This window comes from Gorilla gorilla, chromosome 7 (genome assembly GCF_029281585.2).
Source record: "Gorilla gorilla gorilla isolate KB3781 chromosome 7, NHGRI_mGorGor1-v2.1_pri, whole genome shotgun sequence".
NCBI classification, from domain to species: domain Eukaryota; kingdom Metazoa; phylum Chordata; class Mammalia; order Primates; family Hominidae; genus Gorilla; species Gorilla gorilla.
Window position 1 is genome coordinate 31,599,449 of NC_073231.2, and position 13,452 is coordinate 31,612,900.

General features: G+C 45.8%; 1 protein-coding gene across 9 annotated transcripts in view; it reads left to right on the forward strand.

Moving 5' to 3' along the window:
- The window catches only part of PTK2B (protein tyrosine kinase 2 beta), a 148,495-nt gene that overhangs the window by 74,189 nt on the left and 60,854 nt on the right, over positions 1-13,452 (forward strand). For all 9 annotated transcript variants that reach the window (XM_055348277.2, XM_055348278.2, XM_031013784.3 and 6 more), the window contains one exon: positions 12,378-12,618. In XM_055348277.2, the coding sequence (XP_055204252.1) occupies positions 12,415-12,618 (204 nt within the window). In that variant the 5' untranslated portion in view covers positions 12,378-12,414. The remainder of the gene's footprint in view (positions 1-12,377; positions 12,619-13,452) is intronic.

The following is a 13,452-nucleotide window of genomic DNA, read 5'->3' on the forward strand; positions in this document are numbered from 1 at the left end:
TGGGCTCATTGTGCATGGAAAGTGCTAGCCCAGGGTTGGGCTACGGAAGCACTCTGTTACCTGCTGCTGTTTCTCAGAAATGAGCCCTTTGGCATGGAGAGCTGGAGGAAGAGGACGAATGCTCAAGGTCTCAGGGCTGGAGAGGAAATCCTGATCATGGGGTGGCAAAGGACCTCAAGGCACTGCCAGACACTCTGGGCTCTTGGAGAACTGTTTAGAGTTGGCAATAACTTTCTGTAATCCTAGGCATCTCTTCTCTTGTCACATTTCATTGAGATATCTGTCTATCCTATTTAACCCAAGCCTGATTTTGGATAGGATCCAGAAATCTAGGTGAATTTCAGGGGCCTGGTTGCTTCCTCATCTAGCTTGGTGGTAAGAAGATCAGCCCCTCTCTGTGGGCCATGTGGAGAGTACAGAAAATAAAACTGTATCAGGGCCGGGCATGGTGGCCCATGCCTGTAATCCCAGCACTTTGAGAGGCTGAGGTGGGCTGATCACTTGAGGCCAGGAGTTCAAGACCAGCCTGGCCAACATGGTGAAACCTCCTCTCTACTAAAAATACAAAAATTAGCTGGGTATGGGGGCGGGCACCTATAATCCCAGCTACTCGGGAGGCTGAGGCATGAGAATCACTTGAACCCGGGAGGCAGAGTTTGCAGTGAGCCAAGATCATGTCACTGCACTCCAGCCTGGGTGACAAAGTGAGATTCCGTCTCAAAAAAAAAAAAAAAAGACAGTATCCGAGGAGGAGCTAGAGATTGATGCATAGGAGAGAGGTCCAGTTTTTATCCTTGTGCAATAGACTTTACACATTTCTAAAATATATTTAACCAAAATAACAATATTATAACCGATGTAACTTAAGATCTTTAACTGCATGCAGTTCTAAATGTGGACTGTGTTTTTATGTAGTTCTAATCAGTATGTAAATTTCATTCTCTGTCACTTAACATTTTTATATAAATCTTTTCATGCACTACTCATATTTTTATCATAGTTTTTCATTATTGCTAGTGCTCCGACTTCCCCCTGAGCATTTTGTTTTGATTCTCATTATTTCACTACTATAAATAGTACAGCTAGGAACATCTTTGTGCAAATGCTTCACACCCCTCGCCTTGGATAGATGCGGTATGTTTCCCAACGTTGGGTAGCAAGATCAACACATGTGAGTTATTTTGTATTTAACTTCCTTGCTTCAGAAAGCCAGTTCTGAGTAATTGGCAATTGTACTAGTTCATTTCAAGTCCATGAACATAAGTTTTTCTTTTTTTTTCCCTAGGTAACTTGGCTTGTTTAATAGGTTTATGGTGGTTCCTTAAAGTTGTTTTTATTAGCATTTTCAACTGCTGAGGGCTTTTCCATCTATTTTTAATTTTCTCAAGTCTTTTCACACAGGTGGCATCCTGTTTGCTTGAAGGGGCATTAAAATTGCTGTTTTATCCAATTTGCATTAAAATGAAAACTAAATACATCTACAGATTGGGGCTCGGTCATGTTGAATGGTTTTGAGGTCTGTTTACATAAAGCAAATGTTTGGCGTATACTAGGTTTGCAAAGAGTGGCAGACTAGGGGGTTGGCAGGTGAAGCTTGTTCAAGAGGATGGTTTTGTTGGTTTTAAGGTGGTGACAGATGGTGGGCTACATCTGTACAGTTAGACTTGGGTTTATACTTTCTAGTTAAAAAAAGTACCTGAGGTTTTTTTTTTTTTTAAATCACCTACTTTTTTTTCTGTTTATTACATGTATCATAAAATATACCTTAATCAAGTCCTACATATCCATGACTATATACATATTAACATGTCAAAAGTCTGCATTCCTTTCCATACATGTATGAGGAATTTGTGTTTGAGCAGAATTCTGGGGGCTACATCAGAAAAGCAGGTTCATCTGGGCTGTACTCTTTGGCACAGAAATAAGCTTGATGTGTGGAGACCAAGCTCAGATCAGGGGTGGAGGGAAGGTTGGGGGTCACTCACTGCTGGGATGTAGGCTGTGGACTGTGTTTGTTGGGGTACAGTGGGAAATCTGAGCTCTGGTCTTATCTCTACCACTGAAGAAAGGGGACCCCAGGCAAGCTGCTCAGTCAGTCGCTTTTCCTCATCCTCAAAATGGGAGAGCAGCCTGCCTTGGGAGATATCAGTGAGGTAGCAAGGGTGCAAATGCTATGAAGGGAGATTCAGCATGTGATATGCAAATGTGAAGCTCCTCTTCCTCTGGCTGTTAAATTTCTTCTTAACGTTGATTTGGATGAAGGAGTCAGATCCATCTTTCACGGGACAGTCCTACAACCGTTCAAAACCAGCAATCCATCCTGCGTTCCCATGACTCACTCTCTCTTTGGTTTTAGGGGTCTGCACCATGTGATAGGGCTTTGTTGAATGCCCTTGCCCTAGAAGACGGCCTCTCAAACCCCAGGCCCTCAGCTTTCACTGCTGAGGTGGGATCGTGTGTGCAGAGCCCAGAGGGAAATCACCATAGTTTCTTAGGGGTTTTCTGGTAATCCCAACACTACATTAACTTTTTTTGGCAGCCACGTCATAGTGACTAACAGTGAATTTACAGTTAGCCTAAATCCTATTTTTTAATCCATCCACTGCTAAACCACATCTTTCTCATCCTAGACTGGGGAAGGCTTTTTTTTTTTTAAATCTACATGAAGAATGGCTCATTTATCCCACTTCACAAGTTGCGTTTTGTTAAACTTGGCATGACTTACCAGCCTGTGAGGATTTCAAGAACTTTTTTTGATCCTCTGTTAAAGCCATAATCTCTCCCAATCCTGTGCTCAACTTGATGCTTCTTGTTTAATAACCACAAGCTCCTTCATACCCAATTAGAAGGTGTGAACAGGAACAATTAAAACAACAGTCTGCCATCCAGGTTAATGCAGACATTTGATTAGCAGTCTTTAGAAGAAACCATTTGACCAACTAGGAATTCACCTGCTATCATCTGACCTCCTTGTTAACCTCTCAAGAAAATGGGGAAGAACTCAGACAAATTGAAGCATTGATTCATCATGGTACCAAATTTCTCCGCTCAGCAACCAACTTTGTGACCCACTCAGAGGGGGACATGAGATTTGCAGGAGTTGGAGGTTGAGAGGGAAGGAAAAAGCTGAGATCATGATTTGAAGAGGAGAAGTTGGAGGATAACTTAGTTTGGGGTTAAAGATGACAAAGAGTGTGGTTTTGAAAATAACAACTTTCAGAGGACTGGAGAGTAAGAGAAAAGAAGCTCTTGGGAGGAAGGGGCACATGGTAAGATGCTATGCCCCCATGCACCTTGTACATTGTTGTCTTGAAGTGCTGGGTGGTGCCACCACTACAGGCAACAAGTGGGACATCAAGTGTCAGAGGTGGCTTGAGGCCAGGGACCCTGAGATCTGCCCTTTTTGCCTAGTCTGTCGCTGTTCAGACAGTGGTGTGCTGGAACCAACTCTCACAAGCCAATGGCGTCCATTTCTCCCCAACTCCCCTTTCAGTGCCATCATGCTGGTGGCTTGGAATCAGCCACAATGAAAGTATTTACACCAGAGAAATTGGCAAGTGCTACAAATCAAGGCATCCTTCTCTCAGATTGCCAGTGGCCACACACACACCAGGCACTTATTCTCGCTGCCCCTGCAGCCTCCCAGCTCACACCTGTGCTGTATCCTTGTGCCAGATTTATATTTTTAAAATGAAAATCTGCTTTTCCATGGATGATGTTCAAAAATTTCTTAGCAGATTGCCACCTTCTGGTCTCATTTCCCAATGACCCCTCACCCACCCTCTTCACCAGCCCTACAGGCAGCATGTCATGGGGTTTCTTGATCTTTCTGGGTCACTTTTTCCTAAGATCCTGAGGCCCAGTAGGCAGGTTCTCTTCTGTGATCCTCTGGTCCCATGCTTAGAGTTCTATTAGAGACCGTAGCAGGCTGTGGCTGTTTTTGTGTGTTTTGTTCTGTTTTATCTTTTTTCTTTTTACTGGATTATGATCTAATAGATGGGGACCTTCTTCCCTCTTCTGTTTATCTTCCTAGCTCCAGGTCTGCTATGGTTCCTGAAACATAGGAAGGCAGAGAGAGGAGGGAAGGAAGGAAAGAAGGAAAGAAGAAAGGAGGGAGGGAGGGAAGGAAAGAAGGAAGGAAGACAGGAGGGAAGACAGGAAGACACTCCAGCCAAAAGGCATTCATGACCTGGCAAGTAAGGAGCACAATGAGTATAATTTTTGAAGAACTAAGAGAAGAATGGAGCCCAGAAGTCAAATAGGAGATAAGAAAAATCTGGCTAGCTGCAGGGATCAAAGGCTTTGAGGGGAGGAGAGGTTCCCTTAGCAAGAAAGCCCAGGGTAATGCATCGCTGTTGCTCCCCTCCTGCCCCGCAAGACCCCCCCCCAAGTCAGCTGGCCTCTGAGCTGGCAGGAGCTGGCAACAGGGGGACTCCCAGTGGGTAATGGGTGCGGGGGTGGGGAGCTGAAAACGTGGTAAAGTCTCAACAAATGCGTTTTGTATTACATTCAATTATAGCTGGCAATAATCACAACCTTTCTGGTTCTTTCCTCCGCAAGGTAATGGGGAGAAAGGCTTGGAGAGGAGGGAGGTGATTTAGCAAATGCTGGACTGGAGGGCCCTGGAGCAGGCAGAATGCTGGCCCTGCGGGAACTGAGGGCTGAGAGGGCTCTGGTTGGGGAGGGGGCACTGTGAGGAGCCAGCAGGGCACAGCCTTGCCCAGAAACCTAGGACCAGCTCCCTGAGACTGCAAGGTCATTGCCAATTAGTTAAGTGGCTGCACTCAGCAGGCCTTTGGGATAGGAAAGGGCTGCGTTCTCCATCTTGTTGATGTGGAAACAGCAAGGGGAAGTGATTCAGAGGCGGAGTGGAAATAAAGTGTGTGTCTCGTGACATTCTGACTTCTGCTAGATCCAAAGGGCTGCACTTGACTGTCTCCTGGGAAGCTTCCTTCCACGGACAGGCGTCTGTGGTGCTTTCGGGACAGGCAATGGGGCTGTGCAGGAGCAGAGGAGAGGGAGGCATGATCTGTGGAGGTGGGGCAGGTGCATGGAGGAAGGCAGGGCTGGGTGAAAAGGCAGCCTCAGTGCACGGAGCACCGGAGGTAGAAGGGGCTGCCACAGCCACCTGATCCTGCACTTAGGAGGTCGGTTTAGATTTTTTAAAAGTAAGGTTTAAAGGCCAGGCATGGTGGCTCATACCTGTAATCCCAGCACTTTGGGAGGTTGAGGAGGAAGGATCACTTGAGGCCAGGAGTTCAAGACCAGCCTGGGCAACATAGAGAAACCCTATCTCTATACAAAATAAAAATAAAAAATTGAACTAGGCATGGTGGCATGTACCTGTAGTCCCAGCTACTTGGGAGGCCAAGGCAGGAGGATCACCTGAGTCCAGGAGTTTGAGGCTGTAGTGAGATATGATCACATCCCTGAACTCCAGCCTGAACAACAGAGCAAGCCCCTATCTCTAAAAAATAATAATAATTAAAATTAAATTTCAGAATTAAAAAGTGCATCTTAGTATTATGTTTCTAATTCTCTCTTCTTCCAAGTCACAGACACTTAAAAAATGTATGTGCCAAGGAGTTTGCAGAAGTAATGGAAGTAACCTCTGATACTCCAGAAAATTCTGCAGGCTAAGTAATAGTGACCTCATGCCGCAATGGAGGAAACTGAGGTCTACAGAGATTATCTTGTCCAGATCACACAACCGGTCCATGGCAGAGACTTAAGGCTGCCATGTTGCCACACTCACGTAATGGCCCAGTTGTATGGCTTACCAGCCCTGAAGAAAGTGGTTTAAATCCAGGTTTGAATGAGTTAAATGTACGCGCCTTCTCCCTGACATCATACAGCCTTTCTGACTAATGGTCCCCTTTCCACACTCCCTCAAATCAGGAACAGAACCTTTTTTTTTTTTTCTTGAGGTGAAGTTTCGCTCTTTTCCCCCAGTCTGGAGTGCAATGGTGCAATCTCGGCTCGGTGCAATCTCGGCTCACTGCAAACTCCGTCTCCCGGGTTCAAGGGATTCTTTTGTCTCAGCCTCCCGAGTAGCTGGGATTACAGGCATGCGCCACCACACCCAACTAATTTTTGTATTTTTAGTAGAGAAGGGGTTTCACCATGTTGATCAGGCTGATCTCGAACTCCTGACTTCAAGTGATCTGCCCACCTCAGCCTCCCAAAGTGCTAGGATTACAGTCATGAGCCACTGCACCCGGCCAGGAACAGAACTTTCAGCCCTCAAGACCATGCATTTTATGTTTGGGACTCTCAGCATCCCCTCTGGTGTCTGCCTCCCCAAGAGGCTAAGCTGTTTACTGAACACAACATGTGTAACATTACCCTACAATGTCTTCAAAGGCAAGAGTTAAGTTTTCCTGTGATATTTATTCCTGTAATCCTAGCATCTCCCCTGTGCCAGGGGCACAGTACTAGGTGCAGTTACAACCTGGTGCATCTGGAGGGGACGTAAATGCTGCTTCAGTTCCCCCTCCTGCAGGCAGGTCAATGTCTTGCCATTCAGGAAGAGCATAATTTTCTTCCTGAAGATTTTAAGAACTCAGAGATTGTCCATCCTCCTGTAGTACCCTTTGCAGATTTTAGCCAAGAAGTTCTTACAGCCGATCAGAACTTTTCCTGTTTTAATTTGAGCCCATTTCTTGTGTTTGTTATTCTTTGACTTTGATTGTGGCAGATTTGGGGGCCAGGAGGCAAACCGAAGCCCAGGATGGCTCAGAGCCAGGGTTTTCACTGGTGCCACGGGATGTAGTCTCCTCTGACTCTGCTCCAAGGGTCTGGGGCAGACCAGGAAGCAGGGAGGACAGAATGCCAGGGCTTGGAGAGCCAGGAAGGTCTGGAGAAAGGGGCAGAGTTTTTGGCTCATGAGTTGAGCATCAGAGGATTTTGTGATCATTAAAGGCCAGAGATAGGCTATTGACGAGTAGTTCAAATAATCAGACAATATTTAGAGGTGTGAACAAGTTCTGTCATCAAGAAGAAGAGCTGGAGTCAGCAGATTGTTCTCATCTCTTCCCAACTCAGCATTCAGTGGTGATGTGCATTGGTACCTGAAGGTCAGTCATGGTGGGAATTTTTACACTACGGAAACTGGCAAGTTCTACAAAGCGAGCTTTTTTTTTTTTTTCTGGAGCACTAGTGACAGGAGGAGCAAGATACAGGGAATACAGGTCATCAGACAAGATTTTGGAAAAAAGGCAAGTGAAAATAGTCATGATGATAGAGCCTTTCACTGGTGTCCCGCTTTATTGCTTACGAGGAACTCTCACTTATGTTTTCTCACTTCATCCTCACCACCCTTCTATGAGGAAAACAGAGTAGGCAGCATTACCCTACTTTATAGGGGAGGAAAATGAGGCTGGGATAGGTAAAGTTACTTGCACAAGATTTTAGAGCCAGTCAGAAAATGAGCTGGGAGCAGAACACAGGCAGGGTGAGTGCAAGGGAAGATGGCATGGAATTGAGAGCTATGTTCTCTCAAGAACCTGAAGAGGGGTGGCAGATGCCTTCCTTTCATGGAACCGTTCATTTACTTTGCTTCAAAGAGTTCTGAGTGTTCATTACAGATCTGTGTCTACAGCTCAGAGTTTTGGGTGCACTTGAGGAAGTTGCCATGTGTCAGTAGAGACATGGGCACCACCTTCCTGGGCCTGAGGCTTTTGATCAAACCTATATTCTAGTGTTGAGTCCATCCAGGACCTCTCAAGACAAAGTCCTGGCACAAGAAGGGTGATTATCTCTAAGCCAGGAGAGGTTCCGGATTCTTCACTGACTGGGAATATTCGATGCTAATTGTCATCTTTATCTTTCGAGTAGTTTGTGCCGCCCTTAGGGGATTTCACCTTCTTCCGAGGCAGCTGGGGAAGTGGGAGAAATTGTGGGTTTTGATTAAAACCTGGTTTGGGATCTAAGTTTGCTACTTAGCAGGCATGAATCCTTGACCAAATGGCTTAGACCTTTTTGAGTGTGTCACCATCTGTAAAATGGCCATCTTCACTCCTGCCCACCTCCCAGGATTGGGCAGCAGATTGTTGTGCAAAGAACTTGTGTTTCTGTATAGATTTTTAAATTGTAATTACTTTTGGAATGAGCATCCACAACAGAAGTTTCTGCTGCAAAGGGCTAAAGGCAGAACTGAGGAACTTGCATCAGGCTGAAGGTAGAGGTAGATTCTGGGTGACAGAAATGACTGCTGAAATATTTCTCCTTGAGCTATGTTGGTGACTGCAGTTAGTGGCTCTTGAACCAGGGGCCAAGGGAGAGTGATGAAGATAAGACACCAGAGTCCTCCAAGCACGCTGATGATGTGTCTGGGTGGGCTGCATTGGGTCTGATGTACAGTGTGAATCTTTCTCTTTGGTCAGGACCGATATGGGAGTTGGCTCCTGAGTGGGCTAGACCCTGCCCAGCCAGGCTGCGGAATGGGAGGACAACTATCAGGGTGTGGTTTCTCATTGCTACATTTTTTTTCTCAATAGACTATTTTTAGAGGAGTTTTTGTTTCACAGCAAAATTGAGCCGAAAGTGCAGAGTGTTCCCACATGCACCCTGCCCTGACACAAGCACCGCTTCCCCCACTATCAACATCCCTCACCCCCCAGAGTGGCGCATTTGTCACAGTCCCTGAACCTGCATGGACACATCATGATAGCCAAAGATGTCCAGGGGCCTCAGGGCCATAGGCTCACTAGATACAGTAGATCCTGAAGCTGGGACCTGCTGTATGTGAGGTGCCTCCATAGCTGCATATACAGTCACCTGTCACTTAAGGGTAAGTCTGCATTCTCAGAAATGCATCATTAGGCAGTTGTGTGAACATCAGAGTACTTACAGAAACCCAGATGCTGCAGTCTACTACACACCTGGACTATTGCTCCTACAGACCTGTACAGCAGATTACTGTACTGAATACTGCAGGTAATTATAACACAATTGAGGGTATAAATACCCTAGATCCCTCACTCTCTGGGTTGGGTACATTCTGTCCTGGTTCCTAGAGTTTCCAGCAGGATTAAATGGCAGTTGCCCAAGCGATCACTTACTTGATCACTCTTTTTGACTGTTTTCCCTTCCCTATCATCATTTCTCTGGTTTACTTACACAAACCTAGATGGTACAGCCTAGACTATATGGTATAGCACATGGCTCCTACAACCCTATACAGCAAGTTACTGTACTGAATGCTGTAGGCAATTGTAACACAATGGTAGGTATTTGTGTATCTAAACATAGGAAAGGTACAGTAAAAATACAGTGTAAAAGATAAAAAATGGTGCACCTGTCTAGGGCACTTACAGTGAATGGAGCTTGCAGAACTGAAAGTTGCTCTCGGAATCTGCGAGTGAGTGTGAGTGAATGTGATGGCACAGGACATTGCTATGCACTACTGTAGACTTTATAAACACGGTGTACTTAGGCTATACTAAATTTATTTTTTAAAACTGTATTTCTTTAGTAATAGATTAACCTTAGCTTACTGTAATGTTTTTACTTTATAAACTTTTTTTAAAGCTTGTTGATGCTTTTGTATAATACTTAGCTTAAAACGCATGTGCATTGTAAAACTGTACAAAAATATTTTCTTTCTTTATACCCTTATTCTATAAGCTTTCCATTTCTAAAGATTTTTATTTTTTATTTTTTTTTACTTTTTAAACGTTTTTATTAAAAACAAAGACACAAACACACACATTAGCATAACCCTACACAAGATCAGGACCATCAGTATCACTGTCTTCTGCCTCCACATCTCGTCCCACTGGAAGCTCTTCAGGGGCAGTAACAGACATGGAGCTGTCATCGCGTATGAGAATAATGTCTTCTTCTGGATACCTCCTGAAGGACCTGGCTGAGGCTGTTTTACAGTTAACTTTTTTTTTTATAAGTAGGAGTATACTCTAAAATAATGATAAAAACTATAGTAGAGGAAGTACATAAACCAGTCACATAATCTTTATTATCATTATCAAGTGTTATGTACCACCCATAATTGTATGTGCTAGACTTCTCTATTCCTGGCAGTGTGGCGGGTTTGTTTATACCAGTGTCACCACGAACACATGAGTCATGCATTGTGCTCTGACCTTGCCACTGTAATGATGTCACTAGGTGAGAGGAATTTTTCAGCTCCATTCCACTCTTCGGGGACCACCATCTTATATGCGGTCCACCATTGCCTGAAACATGATTAGATATGCCATATTGTGCTGTGTGAGTATATTTGCCTGTTGTCTCTCTGACTAGAGTGTGTGCTCTTTAGGGAAAGGCATGCTTTTCTCATCTTCATACCCTGTAGCAGGGCTGCCACTGTTCCCTCCTGTGTCCCCTGGGCCCTGCCATTTCAGTACAATCCTCTCTTCTACCCACCTGCTGCCAGCTCTGCACCTCTGTGCCTGAGGACTTTCTCAGCTCTCCCTTGTGCAGAACTGGCTGGATATGCTGGAACAATGACTGTAAGAGTGGTGTATAAATACCCCAGATCCCTCCCTCTCTGGGTGGGGTCCATTCTTTCCTGGCTCCTAGAGTTGCCAGCAGGATTAAACTGTGGTTGCGCAAGCGATAACTCACTTGATCACTCTTTTTAGCTGTTTTCCCCTCCCTGTCATCATTTCTCTGATGTTTCCTGGGGTTACCTCTCAAACGACTTCCCCTGGATTCGTTGTTGAAGGTCAGGGGATCCGGGTTACATCTTCACTACATAGCAGAGTATTGACACACAGGACATGTCCAGCAGATGTTTGTTGGAAAATGGTATGGATACCTCTAGAATAGACGGATACTTCCAGAATATATATATATATATATCTTTAGATAAGAATATATATATCTTAAAGCAGATTGCATATTCTTCTCTCTGTAGGTCTCATGCCACATTTTGCTGCCCTTGTGGACTCTGAGCTTGGTGCTGCCTGTTGTCTGCCTGCCCCTGACCTGAAGGACATGCCCAGCTCCTTCTCTCATCCTTGCCTCTCTTTTGCATCTTCATAATACATATTCACTTTTTAAAAAAGGAATGGCTCTTTGAAGCTAATGGCTATCTAAATCTTTCTTTTCTATTGTCCAGCACAGTGTGAATAAATACATACAGGCTATGATTCCACTTTTCAAATGTGTGACTCCATGTTCGTGTTTTAACATTGTCAACTCCATCATTTTGCCCCCAACTCCTGGTCAAGGAATTTCCCTCCCTCTAAAATCACAGTCTCTTCTTAGAAAGGGGATATTTTTCTTTAAGAAGGGGTTTCAGGATAAGAGCTAAGCTCGTTCTGGAACAGTGGTTTCCAACCCAGGCCAAACGATAGAAAAGTCCTGGGAAACGAATATGTCAATGCTCAGCCCAGACCAATTTGACAGCAGTGTCTAAGGATAGGGCTTGGTTTAGGGTTTCTGAAAGCTTCCCGAGTGATTATGTGGAGCTAAGGCCGACGCCACCCATCTAGAGCTAGAATATCCACTTCTTCCTTTGGGCATTCCCTGCTTTAGATCAGTGGGAGATAAACCCTACTCTACTCTCTACTGAGTTGTATTGGACCTAGAGGCCAGGACCAATGTTGCTGATTCAAGGTGAACTACAGATTCCTAGGATTCTTATCATCTACATCTGTGTCAACCCAGGCTGTCAGCAGAACTGGGCTGGGTTTTCTAGAGTCCCAGCTCAGCTCCTTCCCACGTGCAGCATGCCCTTCCCTGCGGGGCTGCTGGGCAGAGCGCTGTTCCTCTTGAATCCTCCTGCGTGTGATCAGTGATGTCTATGTGATGAGCTCCTGTCGGACGGAAGCCTCCCACCCTGAAAGTTTTTGTTGGCAGCTGAGGATGGGGGTGGACAGCATCAGTTGACAGCCTGGCCCTCCACCTGGGCCCTTTCCTGCCTTCTCCATTCCCATTCCCTTGGGGCCACTTGTTCTCCAATCTGTTTCTTCTCGGATTTTCCGCCTTGTCCCTGTTCCTCTCCTGCTATTTTCTACTGCCTCGCTCTTTGCTTTTTCTGCTCAGCTGTGCCTTGGAACCAAGCTGTGACCGCCTTCTCTCACAGCTGCCTTTGCTAAGGGTGGGCCCCTTGCCTGGGTGCCAGGGTGGAGGGAGGAATGGGTCAGAGAGAGGGGCTTCCAGGAGACAGAGCTCATACCCCTGGGAGCCCCAAGTCTGGGTTTCATACCTGGATGCTTCTGCAACTTGCCCCTTTCTGCTGCAGCTTTCCCAGTCAAGAGAGCCAGGTGCCTTGCAGGGGAGCTTTTGGGAATGGAAGAATATATAGCATTTGTGTCTGTCTTGGAGCTCGGTGGGTGCTGTCCCTGGGGCATGAGGTATGTGGGCCTGTGTGGGGCTCTTTCAGGGCTGACCCTCTGCTGTCTCTGCAGGACTGCGATGTGCCGGTCTTAGCTGCTGCCTGAGAGGATGTCTGGGGTGTCCGAGCCCCTGAGCCGAGTAAAGTTGGGCACGTTACGCCGGCCTGAAGGCCCTGCAGAGCCCATGGTGGTGGTACCAGTAGATGTGGAAAAGGAGGACGTGCGTATCCTCAAGGTCTGCTTCTATAGCAACAGCTTCAATCCTGGGAAGAACTTCAAACTGGTCAAATGCACTGTCCAGACGGAGATCCGGGTAAGTGTGAAGTGTCTGCTCTGTCCATCTGTCTGTCCCTCTGTCTTCTTCCTGGGCAGCTGAGCAGCTCTCCTGCAGCCTCGCAGCTCTCCCATATCCACCCCTGGGTGGAAGAGGTGAGGTGGCATCAGAGAGATGTGCTCAGCCTGCGTCACCAAGCCTTCTCTCCAGATGTTCGCATACTACTTCTCTAGGAGCCTGGGAAACACATGTTGTAGCCTTTGCTTGAACCCCAGATAATTTGTTTGGCCTCTGATTCAATTCATTTCAACTTATTAAGTATTTATGATACTTGAAGCTCTGCAAGGGACTTAAAAGCTCCTATCCTCAAAGAGTTTACACTCTGATGAAATAGGAATTAGAGATACACAAGTGATTGCATTAAAAATAGAACAAAACTGGTATAAGCCTTGTGTGCTGAGCATGTACAGGAAGGCACTGGTGGGGCACTTAGAGGATGATAATGAAGTAGAGGTGCTTTGAGCCAGGTGGAGGGTTAACAGGTGCCCTGCCTGGCAACACGTCCTTTTGCTCACTCCTACCCAGAATCACAACATCTGTTTTGCAGGTCCAGGTACCCACCTTCATCAGGGCACCTGGACACCAGGATGCCAGTTCACCTTAACCAAATGTATATGAGATTGTCATCATAAGCAGAGCTCCAACATGCTGAACTAATTTCAGTCATCTACATTTATTGAACAATTACTGTGTGGAGCCTGGGCCAATCCCTCTACACACATTATTCCATTAAATCTTCCCAGCATCCCCATGAGTAGATACACTGAGGACATACCTTTCCTCTGCCCAGAGCACCCCTTTCTGATGATGGGA